Here is a 14,320-nt window from a genome sequence, read left to right as displayed (position 1 = left end):
AGATTGGCTTTACCCATCCCACTGTTGATAATTATATATTGGCCCCATTGAGGCTAACTGGAATCATAAGGCTAGATAATTTGAGGGAACCCATGCACGGGTTAAAGCATTTAGGAGATGCCTCTGTCCATTTGTAGTATGGGGGCAGTCCTGGGGTAAATTTTCTATTTACATCCATAGATTTATGTTGACAGAAATGAATGTTGTTTTATATTGGTGTGGAGTCTTTTTCAGAGTAGTGGTATCGTCTGCGAGATATACCTATCTATACCATTCTGTTGATGTTGCAGAAGAGGTTTATAGCCCTAGACTGAGTATTTCTGAGGCTATTTGACTTGCTGATGTGCAGTGAAGCCATCAGTAATGGATCCCAGGATGTCTTGTATGCCAGGCGCGTGTCACCTCCCAGCAGTCTGTAGGATACTGATTATAGCGACAGGATACTCAAGCAGAGCACAGTTAGGGTATTCCTATAATCTGCTCAGTAAGGCCCTTCCTATAATCTGCTCAGTTTACTTATGTTGCTGTTATTATCAGATTTCCTGGTCACCCAGTTGAATTATCATTCTGTTTTGCTGCTGACATAATTTTATGTACTTGCTAATTCAGACTTCTTGAATCATTTGTGCTGTTAAATTGAAAATATACAACAGTCTATGTCTGCAAGTTCATAGATACATAATATTCATCAAACAAAGCCATAATTTCATTGAAAATATATAAACAGTCTCTCCTTGTTTATACATTAATATCTCATAAAGGTTTCAATTTAGATTTTTTTTGTCCTTACCTCTTCCACTGACTTGTGTATTCCCTCGATAGTCCTATTTATTCTGCAGTACCCAATCTACAGTTTTCTTCTGTTTCATCTCAGCAGGTGGGATACCCCTCCTGAGGGAAGAATTCCTTAATAGACATCTGATTCTATGCTGCTGCACCTAAGGTTGGCAGCCAAGGAAGTAGGAGGTCATATTATGGCCAGGGAACAAGGACTTTGCCATACCACATTCCTGTGCACTTAATTACAGCCATGCATGTATCCTCAGCCATGCATGCAACTATCCCTGTGCATGTGACTCCAGCCAGGTATTTGACTACACCTATGCATGTGACTACATAAATGCATGTAAGTACACCTGTGCATGCCATTACATCTATGCATGTGACTACACCTGAGCATATCAATACATCCATGCATGCGACTACACTTGTGTATGTGACTCCAATCATGTATGTAATTACACCCATGTGTGTGACTACATCTGTTCAGATGTCTACCTCATGCATGTCACTAACTATTAGTCATGCAGCAGCACACACAGGGATTGAACCTTTCCAGCCACTCTCTATCTAAAGGTGCCCATATGAGTACTGCACGCTAGAAATGGCCTCTCATTCCTCTCCTCCCAGCATGCTTCTGAAATAACTGGGTCCTCTACTTGAACCTGGGATCCTAGTTCACAATCAAGGCTCCATTCTGCTCTGCCAGCTGAGCTCAATATTGTTTGTGAATTCAGGTAGACTACTGCAGTCATTTGTAAATAAAGGACATTTACTCTACAGTGTAGGAAGATTATTCTGGTAGACAGAACCCTCTTTCATATTTTTAGAAAACTGGATAATGTGCATGTCAGTATTCCCTGCAATGACCAGTATTCTGTCAGTGACTGCTTCTCTACTTTACACATATTACCAGCAAGGACAAGTCCTGGTCACTCTGCAGATCCTGAATAGGATCAATCAAGTACCAAAAAGTGAATTAAAGAATGATACATGTCATTATATTACAGTCAAATACCAAGAGCTGCTTCTGACTGTAGCACTTCAAATAATCTGTGAAATTATTCAAAACTCTGCAAAAAAATATAAAATATGCTCCATGCATAAACAGCAAGTGGTTTAGGAAGGCCTTCTGTAAGTCACGGATTTATTTTAAGTGAATAATTAGACATTCAGTCTTTGTAAGTGAGACATTGTTTTCTGTATTGAATTCAGCTGTTGACTTGTTTATCCTTTTGTTTCAGGATCGACTCATTGCCCAAATTAAAATGGTTATGAAGGTCCTCTTCTTATATATTCCTCTGCCTATGTTCTGGGCCCTATTTGACCAGCAGGTAAAGTACCTTAAAGCAAACTATATAATTTAGTAGAAGAAATGACTAAGGCATTTGAAATAAGTTCCCTTGCAGACTTCTGAAGAGCATCAGATATCAGAATGATGTTGTGGACAGGCTCTGTAGCAGTTTGATGCATATTACTAGCTCCACCATTAAGTAAAAGTGTTGGCCAACTTACTAGAGTAAGCCTTACGTTGTACCCTGCGCAAACACTAGGGAATGTATAATGCCAAGTTACTGAAAAGAAATTCACCATGCTCTAAAATGCGCTTCATGCATATTAAAAAATAGGCCTGACGTATTCATGATACATGCTAAAATAGGCCTGTGAAATCCCAAGGTCTGACCAGTCACTGACACTCCTTACTACTTGGATGTATTAGAGGCATTAGGCTTTGTATGGTTATGTCATCTGACAGAAGGATTCTAGACAGAATACTATAGGGGTCTGTGTTGTTTTATTAAATCTCTGAGGGACTGTTTTCTTAAAAGACATGGTAAAAGATATGTCTTTTCATTGGCATTTTTGGAAGGTGCAACCCACATCCTCCATTTGAAGATGCTTTCACATACAAACCTCTGATTTGGTATATAACTAACTCCAAAACTCCTGCAGCACAGAAAAATAGTTTCTGACTTAAATTATTGTTTTTAGTGAAAGTGTTTTTTTAGATGTTTTAGGGTAGTGGTTTCAATGAAAAATGGTAAAAAACAATTACACCAATTACAGTTTATTTTATTTATTTTACATTTGTTGACCGGGATAGTCCGGCTGGATTTATGTCCATTTTTAGCAGAGGCCTGGGAAGAAAAGCTCCAAGATAAGCAGTTAAGATTACAGATGCAATATATACAGTGGTTACATACTTAACAAGTTATACAAATTTCAAGGTTAGAGATAATCCCGGGTGTAAATCCGGATTAATGAACACAACTAAGCTAAATTATAGTTATTAACTCATAGTAGAGGAGAGTTAGTCTGGTTTGATACATTGACATAGCCTGTTTAGTGTCAAATATTGTTTGAGTCTTATCTTAAATTGACTCAGGGTGGTAAGTAAAGTAATATCAGTTGGGAGTGAGTTCCAGGATCTACCTGCAGAGTTGGCAAAGAGAGAGTCACTGGCTGAGTTATTAGTTTTGATAGTCTGAACTAGCAGTCTGTTAGAAGATCGAAGAGGTCTGGGATTGTTATAGGGGTGATAATGTTTTTTAGTGCAGGAGTATTGTCTGGATTGTAAAGGATTTTCTATGCCATAATCAATTGGTTATACTAGATCAAGCTGGGCAGTTCTAGCCACCCAAGCTGGTTTAGATTGATTGCCTATAAGGCAGACCAGTGGCAAATCTGGTGATGTGGTTGTAGCAGATAAAGAGTTTGTTGAGGACAGACTTGTTTAAATTAGAGAGTAAAGGGGATGCGTACAGAGGGGTTGAAAGTAGGTGAGAGCGAGTTATGGCAATTCTAGCAGGTTGGGTTAAGAAGGCTTTTATCCTGTAAAGTGACCCAAGTTTTTTATTGATGGTTTTGATGGTTTGATTAACATGCATACATTTACTTGAATATAAGGAAGTTATGTAAAGGGTTGACTACATAACATTATGTAACTGGAGATTAAAACATGACGCTGATAAAGCCTATGATGGTGAAAGTGCTTAGTCATGTTTTTGTATCCTGTGGGGCAGTAATTTGGAAATAAATGGTTTAGTTTTTAGGTCCAGACTGTCCGTGGAGTATTTTTTTTTATTGTTTTTTTACTATTTTAAACAGTTTACAGTTTTTGCTTTGTGGCTATCAATTAAAAATGAGCTGAAGGTTCATAGTTTAAATAAATGATTATATTGGCAGTATTTCCTGGAATCTGCTTTTTATGAATTATATTTTTTTGTTCTTCCTTTCTTCCCACCATCTGCCATCATCTGGGTCCTGATTCTATGACAGCGATGATACAGTTGTGTCCCTGTATGGCACCATTCTCCGGGCAGTAGTTTTTTTTTTTCTGAGCACACCCATTACCTCAATGTGCAGAATGAAATAATGTCTGTGGTGCTCATGAACATTTATTTAAATGCTTGTAATATCCTTTGCTGCAAATTGGGAGGCTCCTCCCAGCAGTCTGTGTACCAGTTTCCCATATGTGCTCGTGTGAGAGTTAGCCAGGCATAAATAAACTCACAGCCTCCCCTGAAGTAAGGAGATATAACAGGACTTGCTTGATCTATTCATTCTGCACTAGCCCTCTGGAACCTTATCTGCTGATAAACTTAGGTCCTCAGTGTCTCAGATGGAAGTTAATGGAAAAGAAGGGACGACTATGACTTTGTAATCCTTATACAAACTGACAACATTCCTTCTAAAGATCACAGGGGACACAACTACCTTAGTATAATATGCTGGAAATGCTCCCTTGAATAAAACAAGAATGTATTTTGAAGGACAATGCATGATGTAGAAGGATGTCCAAGTATCTAAAAAGAGCCACACCATTTTAGATAGATATCCTAAAGGGATGTAATTTTCTAGTTGTGACCCACCTGTGAGGTTTTAGCTTTACCATCAAAAAGCAAAACAGTTTTAGCTGGCATTTGTTGCTAGCTTTTTGGCATAGAGCCAGTACAGGATTTCAAACTTATTTTGAAGGTTTAATTTTCTATTTTCTGACAAAATCCCTATGATTAATATTTGACTTTTCTTTCAGTTTTTCCCATAACTACTGGCAGACGGCATGTCTTAATTAGAGCTCCTGACTCTTAATTACTAAGTATTTATTAGATAGCTGAAATTATGTGTTATCAAAAGAAGTGTAACTGAGTTTCCTGATGATGTTCTGATATAATATGGTAAAAGAGAAAAATAGGGGCCTTCAACAAGATGAAAAAGATAAAGACTTAGGGCAATGCCACTTTAAAAAAATTACAAACATAAATAAAATCCAGCAAGACTGATGATAGCACCGTAGCAGTCCATAAACATATCCAAGAAAACAAAAAACAAACAAAAAAATGACCCAGAAATTTACAGCAAAAACGTGTTTTTCCAGCACAACTAGCACTTTCATGTCCAGTGTAAAATTAGATTTGTTTACATTTACTGAGTGAAGAAACCAAGCCAAATAAATATAAATGTTTTTGTACACACTGTGAGGCCTTCTATGTGAGTAAAATGAAGTCTTTACACCATATGTACCAAAATATGATAAGACCACTAATTATGTCCTATTTAGGCATAGTACAGTATGTAACAATTACAAAAGACTTACTTTATGGGCTCCAGAGAATGTATTACAGGACCCTAGTGCAGGTGATATTGAGTTTTTAATTGACAAGAATGAGCTGAGTTAACAAATAACATCAACTCTTTGTAAATGCTAGCATCAGTGATGATAGTACTAATATTAAATGTTTGTTAAAAATGAGACATTTAACATAGATAAATGTGTTATTCTATAGAATTATAGAATCATATGACAACTGGGCTCTGTGGCTATTCACCCAGCCCTTAACTCCTTTTTCAAGAAGATATAGGCAAGTCATACAAGGGGTGAATTTGTATATACTCATTCAGTTATCTAACTCCTTTGTGAAGGAAGATAGGGTACTGCATTGCTTAATTTTGGTGGATCTTAATTGTAGAGACAAGGGAAGCATTGCATGACAAATACGTCTCTCCAAGTGTTTTGTTTATTTGTTCAAGCAGGTTTAGATCCCTTGTTCTGGTGTTAGTGGGACAGTTTGATTTGTGGTGATGCAAGAGGTCCTGAACTACTGTATCCTTAATGGCCTGAAGGGCAAGGCACAAACTGCCAAAGGAGTCCAAAAGACAGTGAATAAAGGAACAGTTCTTCCAGCCTCTCCTGGTAGCTCTTGTCATTTAAGCCTGTGATCTTTTTCATTAGGAACAACTGGCTTTTTTCAGTTGCTTGATATGCCTATTAGGATACATCACAAAAGAGGCCTTGTATTTGATAATAGGTCTTATCAATGTGGAATATTGGGGGGGGGGGTAAGAACACCGTTGGTCAAAGGCAAGGGAATTACCCACTCATGTTTCAGGCAACTTTCATTCTGAGGTTGGGTGTTGTTTATACAATGACCTAGATGAAGGAATTCTTTACTAAATGCAGTAATACTGTACATTTAAGCATTTCACTTTAATGTGTTTTTGAGCACTGGTTGTTCACATGTGTAAGTTCTAGTTGGAGCTTCTGTTTTTCAGAGGGGAATTGTAGTGTGACACCAATTTGTCAGCCATCTGCAAACTTGGTTAACCAGAGATCCCCATTTGGAATCTTAAGATCTGCAAAGTAAGGGTCCCAGCCCTTAGGAACACCACTGGTCACATCCATGTTTACTGAGAAGGCACCTACCACCTTCTTTACATAGGTTCCATCTCTTAACCAATTTGCTATCCACTTCACTATTTAGTGGTCCTCATTCAGCTTGTTTATTATGTTAGCATGTGGTATGATGTCATAAGTCTCAGCCAGGTTAATGTATACCACATGGACTGCATTTCCCCTCTCCATGCCATGTGTTACTCTCTCAAAAAAGTTGACCAAAATGCCAGGGATAAAGTCTTATAAGATTTTTGATAGCATTATTAGTTAGGCCTGTTTTCATATATTTCATGACTTTCTAGATGAGATGAGTCAGGCTAATGAATCTATAGATTTTGGGGTAAATGGGTCTACCTTTGTGAAGTGGCATCACAACAGATGTGTGGCCTACTTCAGGGGTAATACTAGCAGTTAAACTCAGGTTGAATAGCTGTAAGAATGGGTCCACTATGGCATATTTTGTACTGTTTATCAGATAAGTGGGTACATTAAAAGATGCCACAGATGATGTATTTTTAATTTTGGACAGTACCTTTAGCAAGTGTTCTTCAGTTATGATGGAGAGGTTGAGATTTTGTGGAATATGTGGGTATTGTATAGTTGTCAGGGTTGAAATTTGCACTGAATATGTTTGTTAGTATGTTGACTAGCTCTACTCTATCCAAGTAGGTAGTTTTATTTTGAATAATGTGTGTTTTAAAGCCATAGCCTGAAATTACCAAAGTGAGTATTTTGAGCTTTTTCTTCATTTAAAGAGCAGGACAGTACAGTTTTGAGTTGCACCTGTAATTATTTACCAAATTATACAGTTAACATGCTACTTTATTCTGCTTTACTGCAGTTTTTGCAGTTTAGTTAAAACAACTTCTGTTGTACTTAAACAATGGGTTGGCTGGAATGTAGTAACAACCAAGCCACTGGATAAACACAACAGAATATATATTTTTTAACCAAACAGTAAAACAGATCATATCACATCATTGTCAGGATGATTGTTGTAAATGTGTTCGGCAGTTTTACTGGTTCCTTTTTTGATGTGTGACTCAAGATTTTTTATAATTATATGACTTGGATTTTCATTTAGCAATTTGTGAGATGAAACGGCTTCAATTGTGTTAGAATAAATGTGTATTTTCTGTGAACTTCTGGGTCTCTTTTTGCTTTTTTATTACATACAGAATCAACTTGTGGGATTATAGTTTGTTTACAGAGTGTTAGTCATCTTTCTCTCCAAATATTTTATTGACTGTCTAATAAGTATAATTGTTTCTCTGAGGATAAGAAAGCTATTTCTTTATTGAACATCTATCAGTTTTATCTACAGATACTCTTTCTGAAGGAATATAGGTTTGAGATAAAACAGTGCTCACCAATGTCCATCGTAAAACTGTAGTAATTTGCTTTAGAGTAGTTTATGGATTGTGAATAGTAATTTGAAGTTGAGACAAAATTTGTGGCAGGTTGATTTTTTTTATTGCATGTTAACTGTGTGGAATGTTTAAAGTAATGATGTTGCATTTTCATCTTTGCCTTGTTGAGTAATTTGTTTATAAATGTCATTAATTAACAAGTTCAAGAAAAATACTGGAAATATCAACATTCAGGTATTTAAAGCTGTTTTATTCCTCTTAAATTGATCCATCCATCCACTGTTATGAGTAATGTCCAACTCCTATAGTGACCCCATGAATAGCAATCTCATTTTCAGAGTTTACTAACCAAGTAGGGAAAGGAAGTTGATTACCAGGCCTTTTTTTCAGTATCTCTGTCCCTCTTACACACACACACACACACACACACACACACACACACACACACACACACACACACACACACACACACACACACACCTTGAAGCCAGAGTTAATGTCATTGAGAGATGGAAGCTGGATTACCCAGAGGAAAAAAAAACATGTGACCGCAAGGACGACATGCAGGTTCCCCACAGAAGACAGAACTCACATGTTTCATGGGGGATAGTTATAATATAGTCATTCTCTGGCTTCTGTTTTATACTGACATTAAATATAATCTCAATCAGATCTTTTATGACTTTGATGCTTAAGGTTTTTCTTTTAAGAACTTAGTGGTATATTTCCAAGATGCCGTTATACCACAACAGCTAGCATATCCCAGCAAAAGAGTTGCTTTAACTAGGTCATTCAGTACTCAGTATGGTGATTTTAAATGATTACTGTTGAATTCCAGTATCTTGACAAGTATTACATTGTGAGGTTTGATGACCTGGCAAACATACTGAGAGAATGATATGGTTAGGTAAACTGTGTGCAATTCCCTGGATTACATGCAAACATATGCTTCTAACCGAGGTAATTTTCATTACATTGTCATCAACATTCAAAAATATTTTTCAAGTGAAACTTCTTATGGGATGGTGTTTGAGCCTGGAGTGTAACAGAAAAGTGAAACGGAAGTACCTTACAGAAGTCAAACTCCACCTTAAGGACGGAGTTTGACTTCTGTACTTCTTAGAGCGAGCGAGCCATCTCACATACATACATACATATACACGCAGCACACAGTTTCAGAACAAGCAATCCTCTCGCAGAAGCAATACCGCAAAGATCTGAAAAAAAACTACAAGTTGAACACATGACTAAATAAACTCTGTAATGTTTATTCTGCACATCTGATAACTTATTGTGTCCACAATAAATGACTTTTGTGCAAAGATGGTTTGCACCTGGACTTGGAAACTTTTACTCTCATTAGCATGGTTGGAGTTGTGTACTATTACAGCTCCCTTGTTGACTGGTCCATGCAGTGTCAGATGAAGTGGTAAAGTCAGAATCTGCTCTTGTTTCTCTTTAAATGATATACTGACTGCAAAAATCTAGACAGCAGTTCTGGTGACTCAGATGAATCTGTGCAATCAGAACAGGGAGGAAGAGAGAGACACAACTCCATAGGAGGGAAGAAAGAACCAGGTGGCAGAGCCAACACTGCTCAATCATACTTTATTTGGTCTTCACATTTGTTAGAAAATGAAAAAAAAAATGAGTTAGAAAAGAAAAAAAAGGGTTGGGAGCTACACAGACACACACAAAAAAAAAAAAAAAAAACAAGGGAAGGAACAGCAAAGCAAGTTGAACACTCCTAAATGAGGCCCCAGGGTGCAAAGATGAGTGTTAGAAGTGAAGCTTCTGTAATGAAGTGTGAAAATGAATGCGCACACACACACACACACACACACACACACACACACACACACACACACATATGCTGGTTTTCCAAATAAGTACATTTTCGCACTTCATTACCGAAGTTTCACTTTTTGTAAAGAGTGATTCATAAATGCAATAAATTTACATTTTCAAAATATGGTCAAAATGTGTTTTTTCTCTTCTAAGAGCTGATACTAATGTTACCGTAGTTTGGCCAAAAACAATTGACAATGCAGTTTTTGAGCTTAATTTCATAATTAGTAAATGTACCATGCTTAGAATCCTGCTTAAGATATGTTTAGGTATCAATAGTAAAAGTAATAGTCATGGTAATATAATAACACAGCATGCAATTTGTTTTGACAGCAATCCTAGTGCAAGTAAGTTTAATAACGGTGCCAAAAGTCACAAAAGTATTTGAAATAAGCATTAAATATCTGAACAAGCAAATAGTTATTAAAATTATATTCTATGATATTAAGTATGGAACAAGTTTGTCTTTCTGATTATAATCCCTACAGCACTGGAACAGTTATAAATAGTTTTAAATTTCTGTATTTACTTTACTAGGGATCAAGATGGACCTTACAAGCCACTACAATGAATGGCGATTTTGTAAGCTTATTTACATGTTACAAAATATATTTACACTTTTCATCATCAATGTGTTCTACATTAGTTAATCTAATTAATTTAATTAAATGTGTTTTTGTTTTTCCAGGGTGCCTTTCAGCTTCAGCCAGATCACATGCAAGTATGTTTGCATCTTTTATTTTTATATGAAAATAATATAAATCATGGACGACTTCGGATCAGTCTAGATATCTTCATATAGGCTACATAACAGACGGCATTAGTGTTGTACACAGCATAGATTTTAAATACAGCTTAGGTTTTACATAACATGTTATGTTAAAACACTGTCTGCCCTGTCTAGCAAAGATGATTTTCTGTTATTCCTAAAATTATTCTTCCACATGCTAAAATGAAGCAAAATATGTAACCAAGATGACATGATTCCAAATTACATATACATATTTTTAACCTAAGTACACGCTACTTTTAATATTGCATACTGAAAACCAGTGTGATTTGACAAAGCAAGAAAAATAATTTGATTTACCTAAGAGGTAAAATCTATGTCAAACAGTTATTTTCTTCAGACCCATCAATCAATTCCCTTGCTCTAACTCTGTGATTGCACGCATGCACACATGCGGGTACACTGATCACATGTCACTTTGCTTTCTAACAGAGCGTAAACCCAATCCTGATCCTCGTCTTAGTCCCAATTGTTGATGCTGCAATTTATCCTTTGATTCGGAAATGCAAACTGAACTTCACGTAAGTAGTTTTTTTTTTATATTCATATGAATTAAAATATAAACTTGTTTAGTATTTGGAAACATAGTTTTCATGGTGCCATTATGAGAGAATTGTAAAATGACAATTTTAGCTATGATTTATACTGTGTTTTTGCTGTCAGCACCAGAGACCTAGATGCTTTGACTCTCCTCAGATTTATATTAATTTCTCTGTTTTCAGGCTGTCAGTCTCTGTGCCAGAGCCATCATGGAGTTACTGAAACTGTTTTCTTTACCATAACAATGGTATTTCACATTTCTTCTCAAACGTGGCTCCACCTAGTTTACCTACAAACCAAAATTTCAGAAATAGCACATCAAAAAAACAATAACAATAGAAAAAAATCCTTTTTTCATATAGGGCAAGCCCCCTTTTACCCTCTCAATGTGTGGAGAGAAAGCTGCCCACACTATCAAAAATATATACACCAACTTCATAGTCATATCACAATGGAGAAAATGGGAAAACTCCTGAAAAGTGTACCTCAGGTTTGCTTGTTAGAAAATACTGCTATGAAACTCACCTGAAAGTAAAATCTTCCCACTGAAGATGCATGATGGAATAGTTGGTGATTGCTCAAAGGTATGTATGCATCCCCAGCCTTATTCAGCTTCTCTTTATGTACAAATCAGTGGGATAACTAGATTGCTATAGGGAGGACAAGAAATTCTTAGCAGGGATTATGACTTCTGCACTTCTTAGAGACTAGTAAGTAGTTAGCTTGGTATTTTACTGATTAGTAAGTAGTTAGCTTGGTATTTTACTGATTAGTAAGTAGTTAGCTTGGTATTTTACTGATTAGTAAGTAGTTAGCTTGGTATTTTACTGATTAGTAAGTAGTTAGCTTGGTACTCTTCTTTTGAACCTGTATCTTCTAGCTAACACCTTATGTTGTATAACCTCATTCCATGACCAGGCACTACATTTTGTAGAATGGTAGCATATTTTATTACGAAGACTATAAAATAGTTTGTTTTCAAATGTGTGATTATGTACTCGGTGGCTAATTCTGAACAGGAAATGTCCTTTCATTTGATAATGCAGCAGTGGGTTTTTTTGTGGCACAGATGATAACAATTTATTTCTGAGAGCCCTAGATGATTACACCATGAATATGAGACTGACAGATTACAATTAACAGATGCCTCTATGTGATAATACATACTTTATAGCATCTTTTCTAATAAGAATATTGTATAACCAAAGACATTAAATTAAAATAACACCTGCAAGCTACCAGAGTAGAAACAAATGGATCACTTTAAGGAGAACACTGATGCATAAATAAACAAGGGCTAAGAAAAAATATCTGCAAAGATTAACAAGAAGTTTATTTGTCCTGCCCAGGTGAAAAGGCCTTCCACTAATAGTAATAGTCTTGTAATTTTCAGCAAATATAACATACAAAATAGAGATCATACTTCAGACTACTAAATATTTGTTTTAAAAATGTAATGCTATCAGACTGCTTATTAAATCTAGGAGCTTATACACATCACAACATACTGATGTAAAACATTTCTTTTTACTTGACTAGCCTGCAATGGGATCAGCCCTGTTGGTAATGGTACGTCTTTATCAGTCTCTAGCTTGTAAGCTCTCTGTTGCATTATTGCTTTGTTGTTTATGAAGACGTGATGATTAATGCATGGTGGCTTGTACTTTGCCAGAAATAATTATTCCTGAATGAAATGCAATAATGGGATTACATAATATGCAGCTAACCAGATATCAAAAGGTGTAGTATGATGCATGCAAGTGTAGGGCTAACAGTGATTGTAGTCATCAGCTTACCTCGGGAAAGTCCATCACCTTGGCTTCTTAAGAACAGTTCAGCCAACAAGACTTACCAAGCAAGATGCAAACTTCTTGCCTATTGATTGGGTTCAAAAACAGGTATCCCTTTGAGTGCAGGGCTGTACTATGACCTCATGGGTAGAAATAATCCTTAAAGGCAAAATCATGGCTTCTTTGAGGGGTCATAAGCAGAATATAGCAGTAATCACCCTACTGAAACTATGACAAGTAGCACTATTAGTTCATAAACAAATAAATGCATTCTTACTTTTTTTTAAATGCATCTTAACCAAACCATTATTTTTTTTTCACAAAAATAAATTTTCCTGAGAAAAACAATTAGTAAAAACAATCTAAAATATTCATTTTAGAATAAGACACATCTGTTTACAGTTACAAGGAACCTATGTGTTAAACATGGCCTGAAAAACAGCAGCAGAGTGTAGTGGAAAACCTACTATTTTGTCATCTGAGCACTAAATTAGATGATATTTATAAAAGCAAGTCATTTCGGATACGTGTAGAAAGAGTATATTTTAGATTTATAGAGGTTCATAGGTTCATAGATTAGTACTAAGCTAACTGCCCTTGTGAGACACTTTAAGCTTAGCCAATTATCCCTTGTGAGACTCAAACCCTGCACCTTGTGTTTGTAAGACAAACACCTTAACCATTAGGCCACCCTCCTTAAGAGGTCTTGGAGAATTCAGCCACCATCGAGCAGTCTGTCTTTGAAAGTAAGTCTTTACAGGAACCGAATGGCAACTTTTACTCCAAACTTGAAATCTAATGGCTTACATAAAATGAATGAGAATTTATTAATATCAAATGTTGTTTTAATCTGAACTTGAACTAAAACAGTAGTGGTCAAAGGTGTGTGGTGAATATTCTGAGAAAATATGAGTCAGATGGCAAACAGAAATGAAAAATTTGGTCTTAATACATTTAAAGTCCCACCCTATCCAAAAGGTAGAGACGATGGGCAATATATTTTCCAGTTATGATCCAATTTTCACATTCCTGTTTATATGGCACTGTGTTGTTAAGCTGGACACCGAAAAGTATATTATATCTCACACTGAAACTTTGTTGGTTTTCTATTAAGGCAGCATTAATAGAAATACTGTTCCCCTGCAGGTGAAGATTTTTTTTATGGTTTCTAATTACACGCTGATCAAAATTTTTTTTTCTCTTCCAGCATAATTGTTTCATTTTGAAAAAAAAAAGTCTTACTATTTCAGTTTACTTGCTCATATGTTATGACCTGCCAGACTATGGATGTAGTACAAAGTGCCCAGGTTTCAGAATTAATCTAACTCACAGGAAGAGTAAACCAGTAGAGCTAAGTTGGAATATATTAATATGAAGTCAGAGGGAAGGAAGAACACCAAGCAAGGAATGGGTCAAAGGTGCAGCCAGAAGAAGCTAGGTTAATTGCCATGGCAGTATTAGGACAGAAAGGAGGAAGAGATGACTATTGGACTGACACAGTTAGTAGCCACCAGATAAGGAAGGAGAA

At 36.2% G+C, this 14,320-nt stretch overlaps 1 protein-coding gene across 1 annotated transcript in view; it reads left to right on the top strand.

Moving 5' to 3' along the window:
• The window catches only part of SLC15A1 (solute carrier family 15 member 1), a 422,183-nt gene that overhangs the window by 156,971 nt on the left and 250,892 nt on the right, over positions 1-14,320 (top strand). Inside the window, exons 10-13 of the mRNA XM_044071289.1 lie at positions 2,025-2,114; positions 10,210-10,254; positions 10,361-10,393; positions 10,895-10,983. Coding sequence (XP_043927224.1) covers positions 2,025-2,114; positions 10,210-10,254; positions 10,361-10,393; positions 10,895-10,983 — 257 coding nt within the window. The remainder of the gene's footprint in view (positions 1-2,024; positions 2,115-10,209; positions 10,255-10,360; positions 10,394-10,894; positions 10,984-14,320) is intronic.

The sequence above is a fragment of the Protopterus annectens genome, chromosome 5.part0 (genome assembly GCF_019279795.1).
Source record: "Protopterus annectens isolate FY-2018-M chromosome 5.part0, PAN1.0, whole genome shotgun sequence".
Classification (NCBI taxonomy): Eukaryota; Metazoa; Chordata; order Ceratodontiformes; family Protopteridae; genus Protopterus; species Protopterus annectens.
Note: the sequence above shows the minus strand (reverse complement) of the source record. Positions and strands in the feature narration are given on the sequence as shown.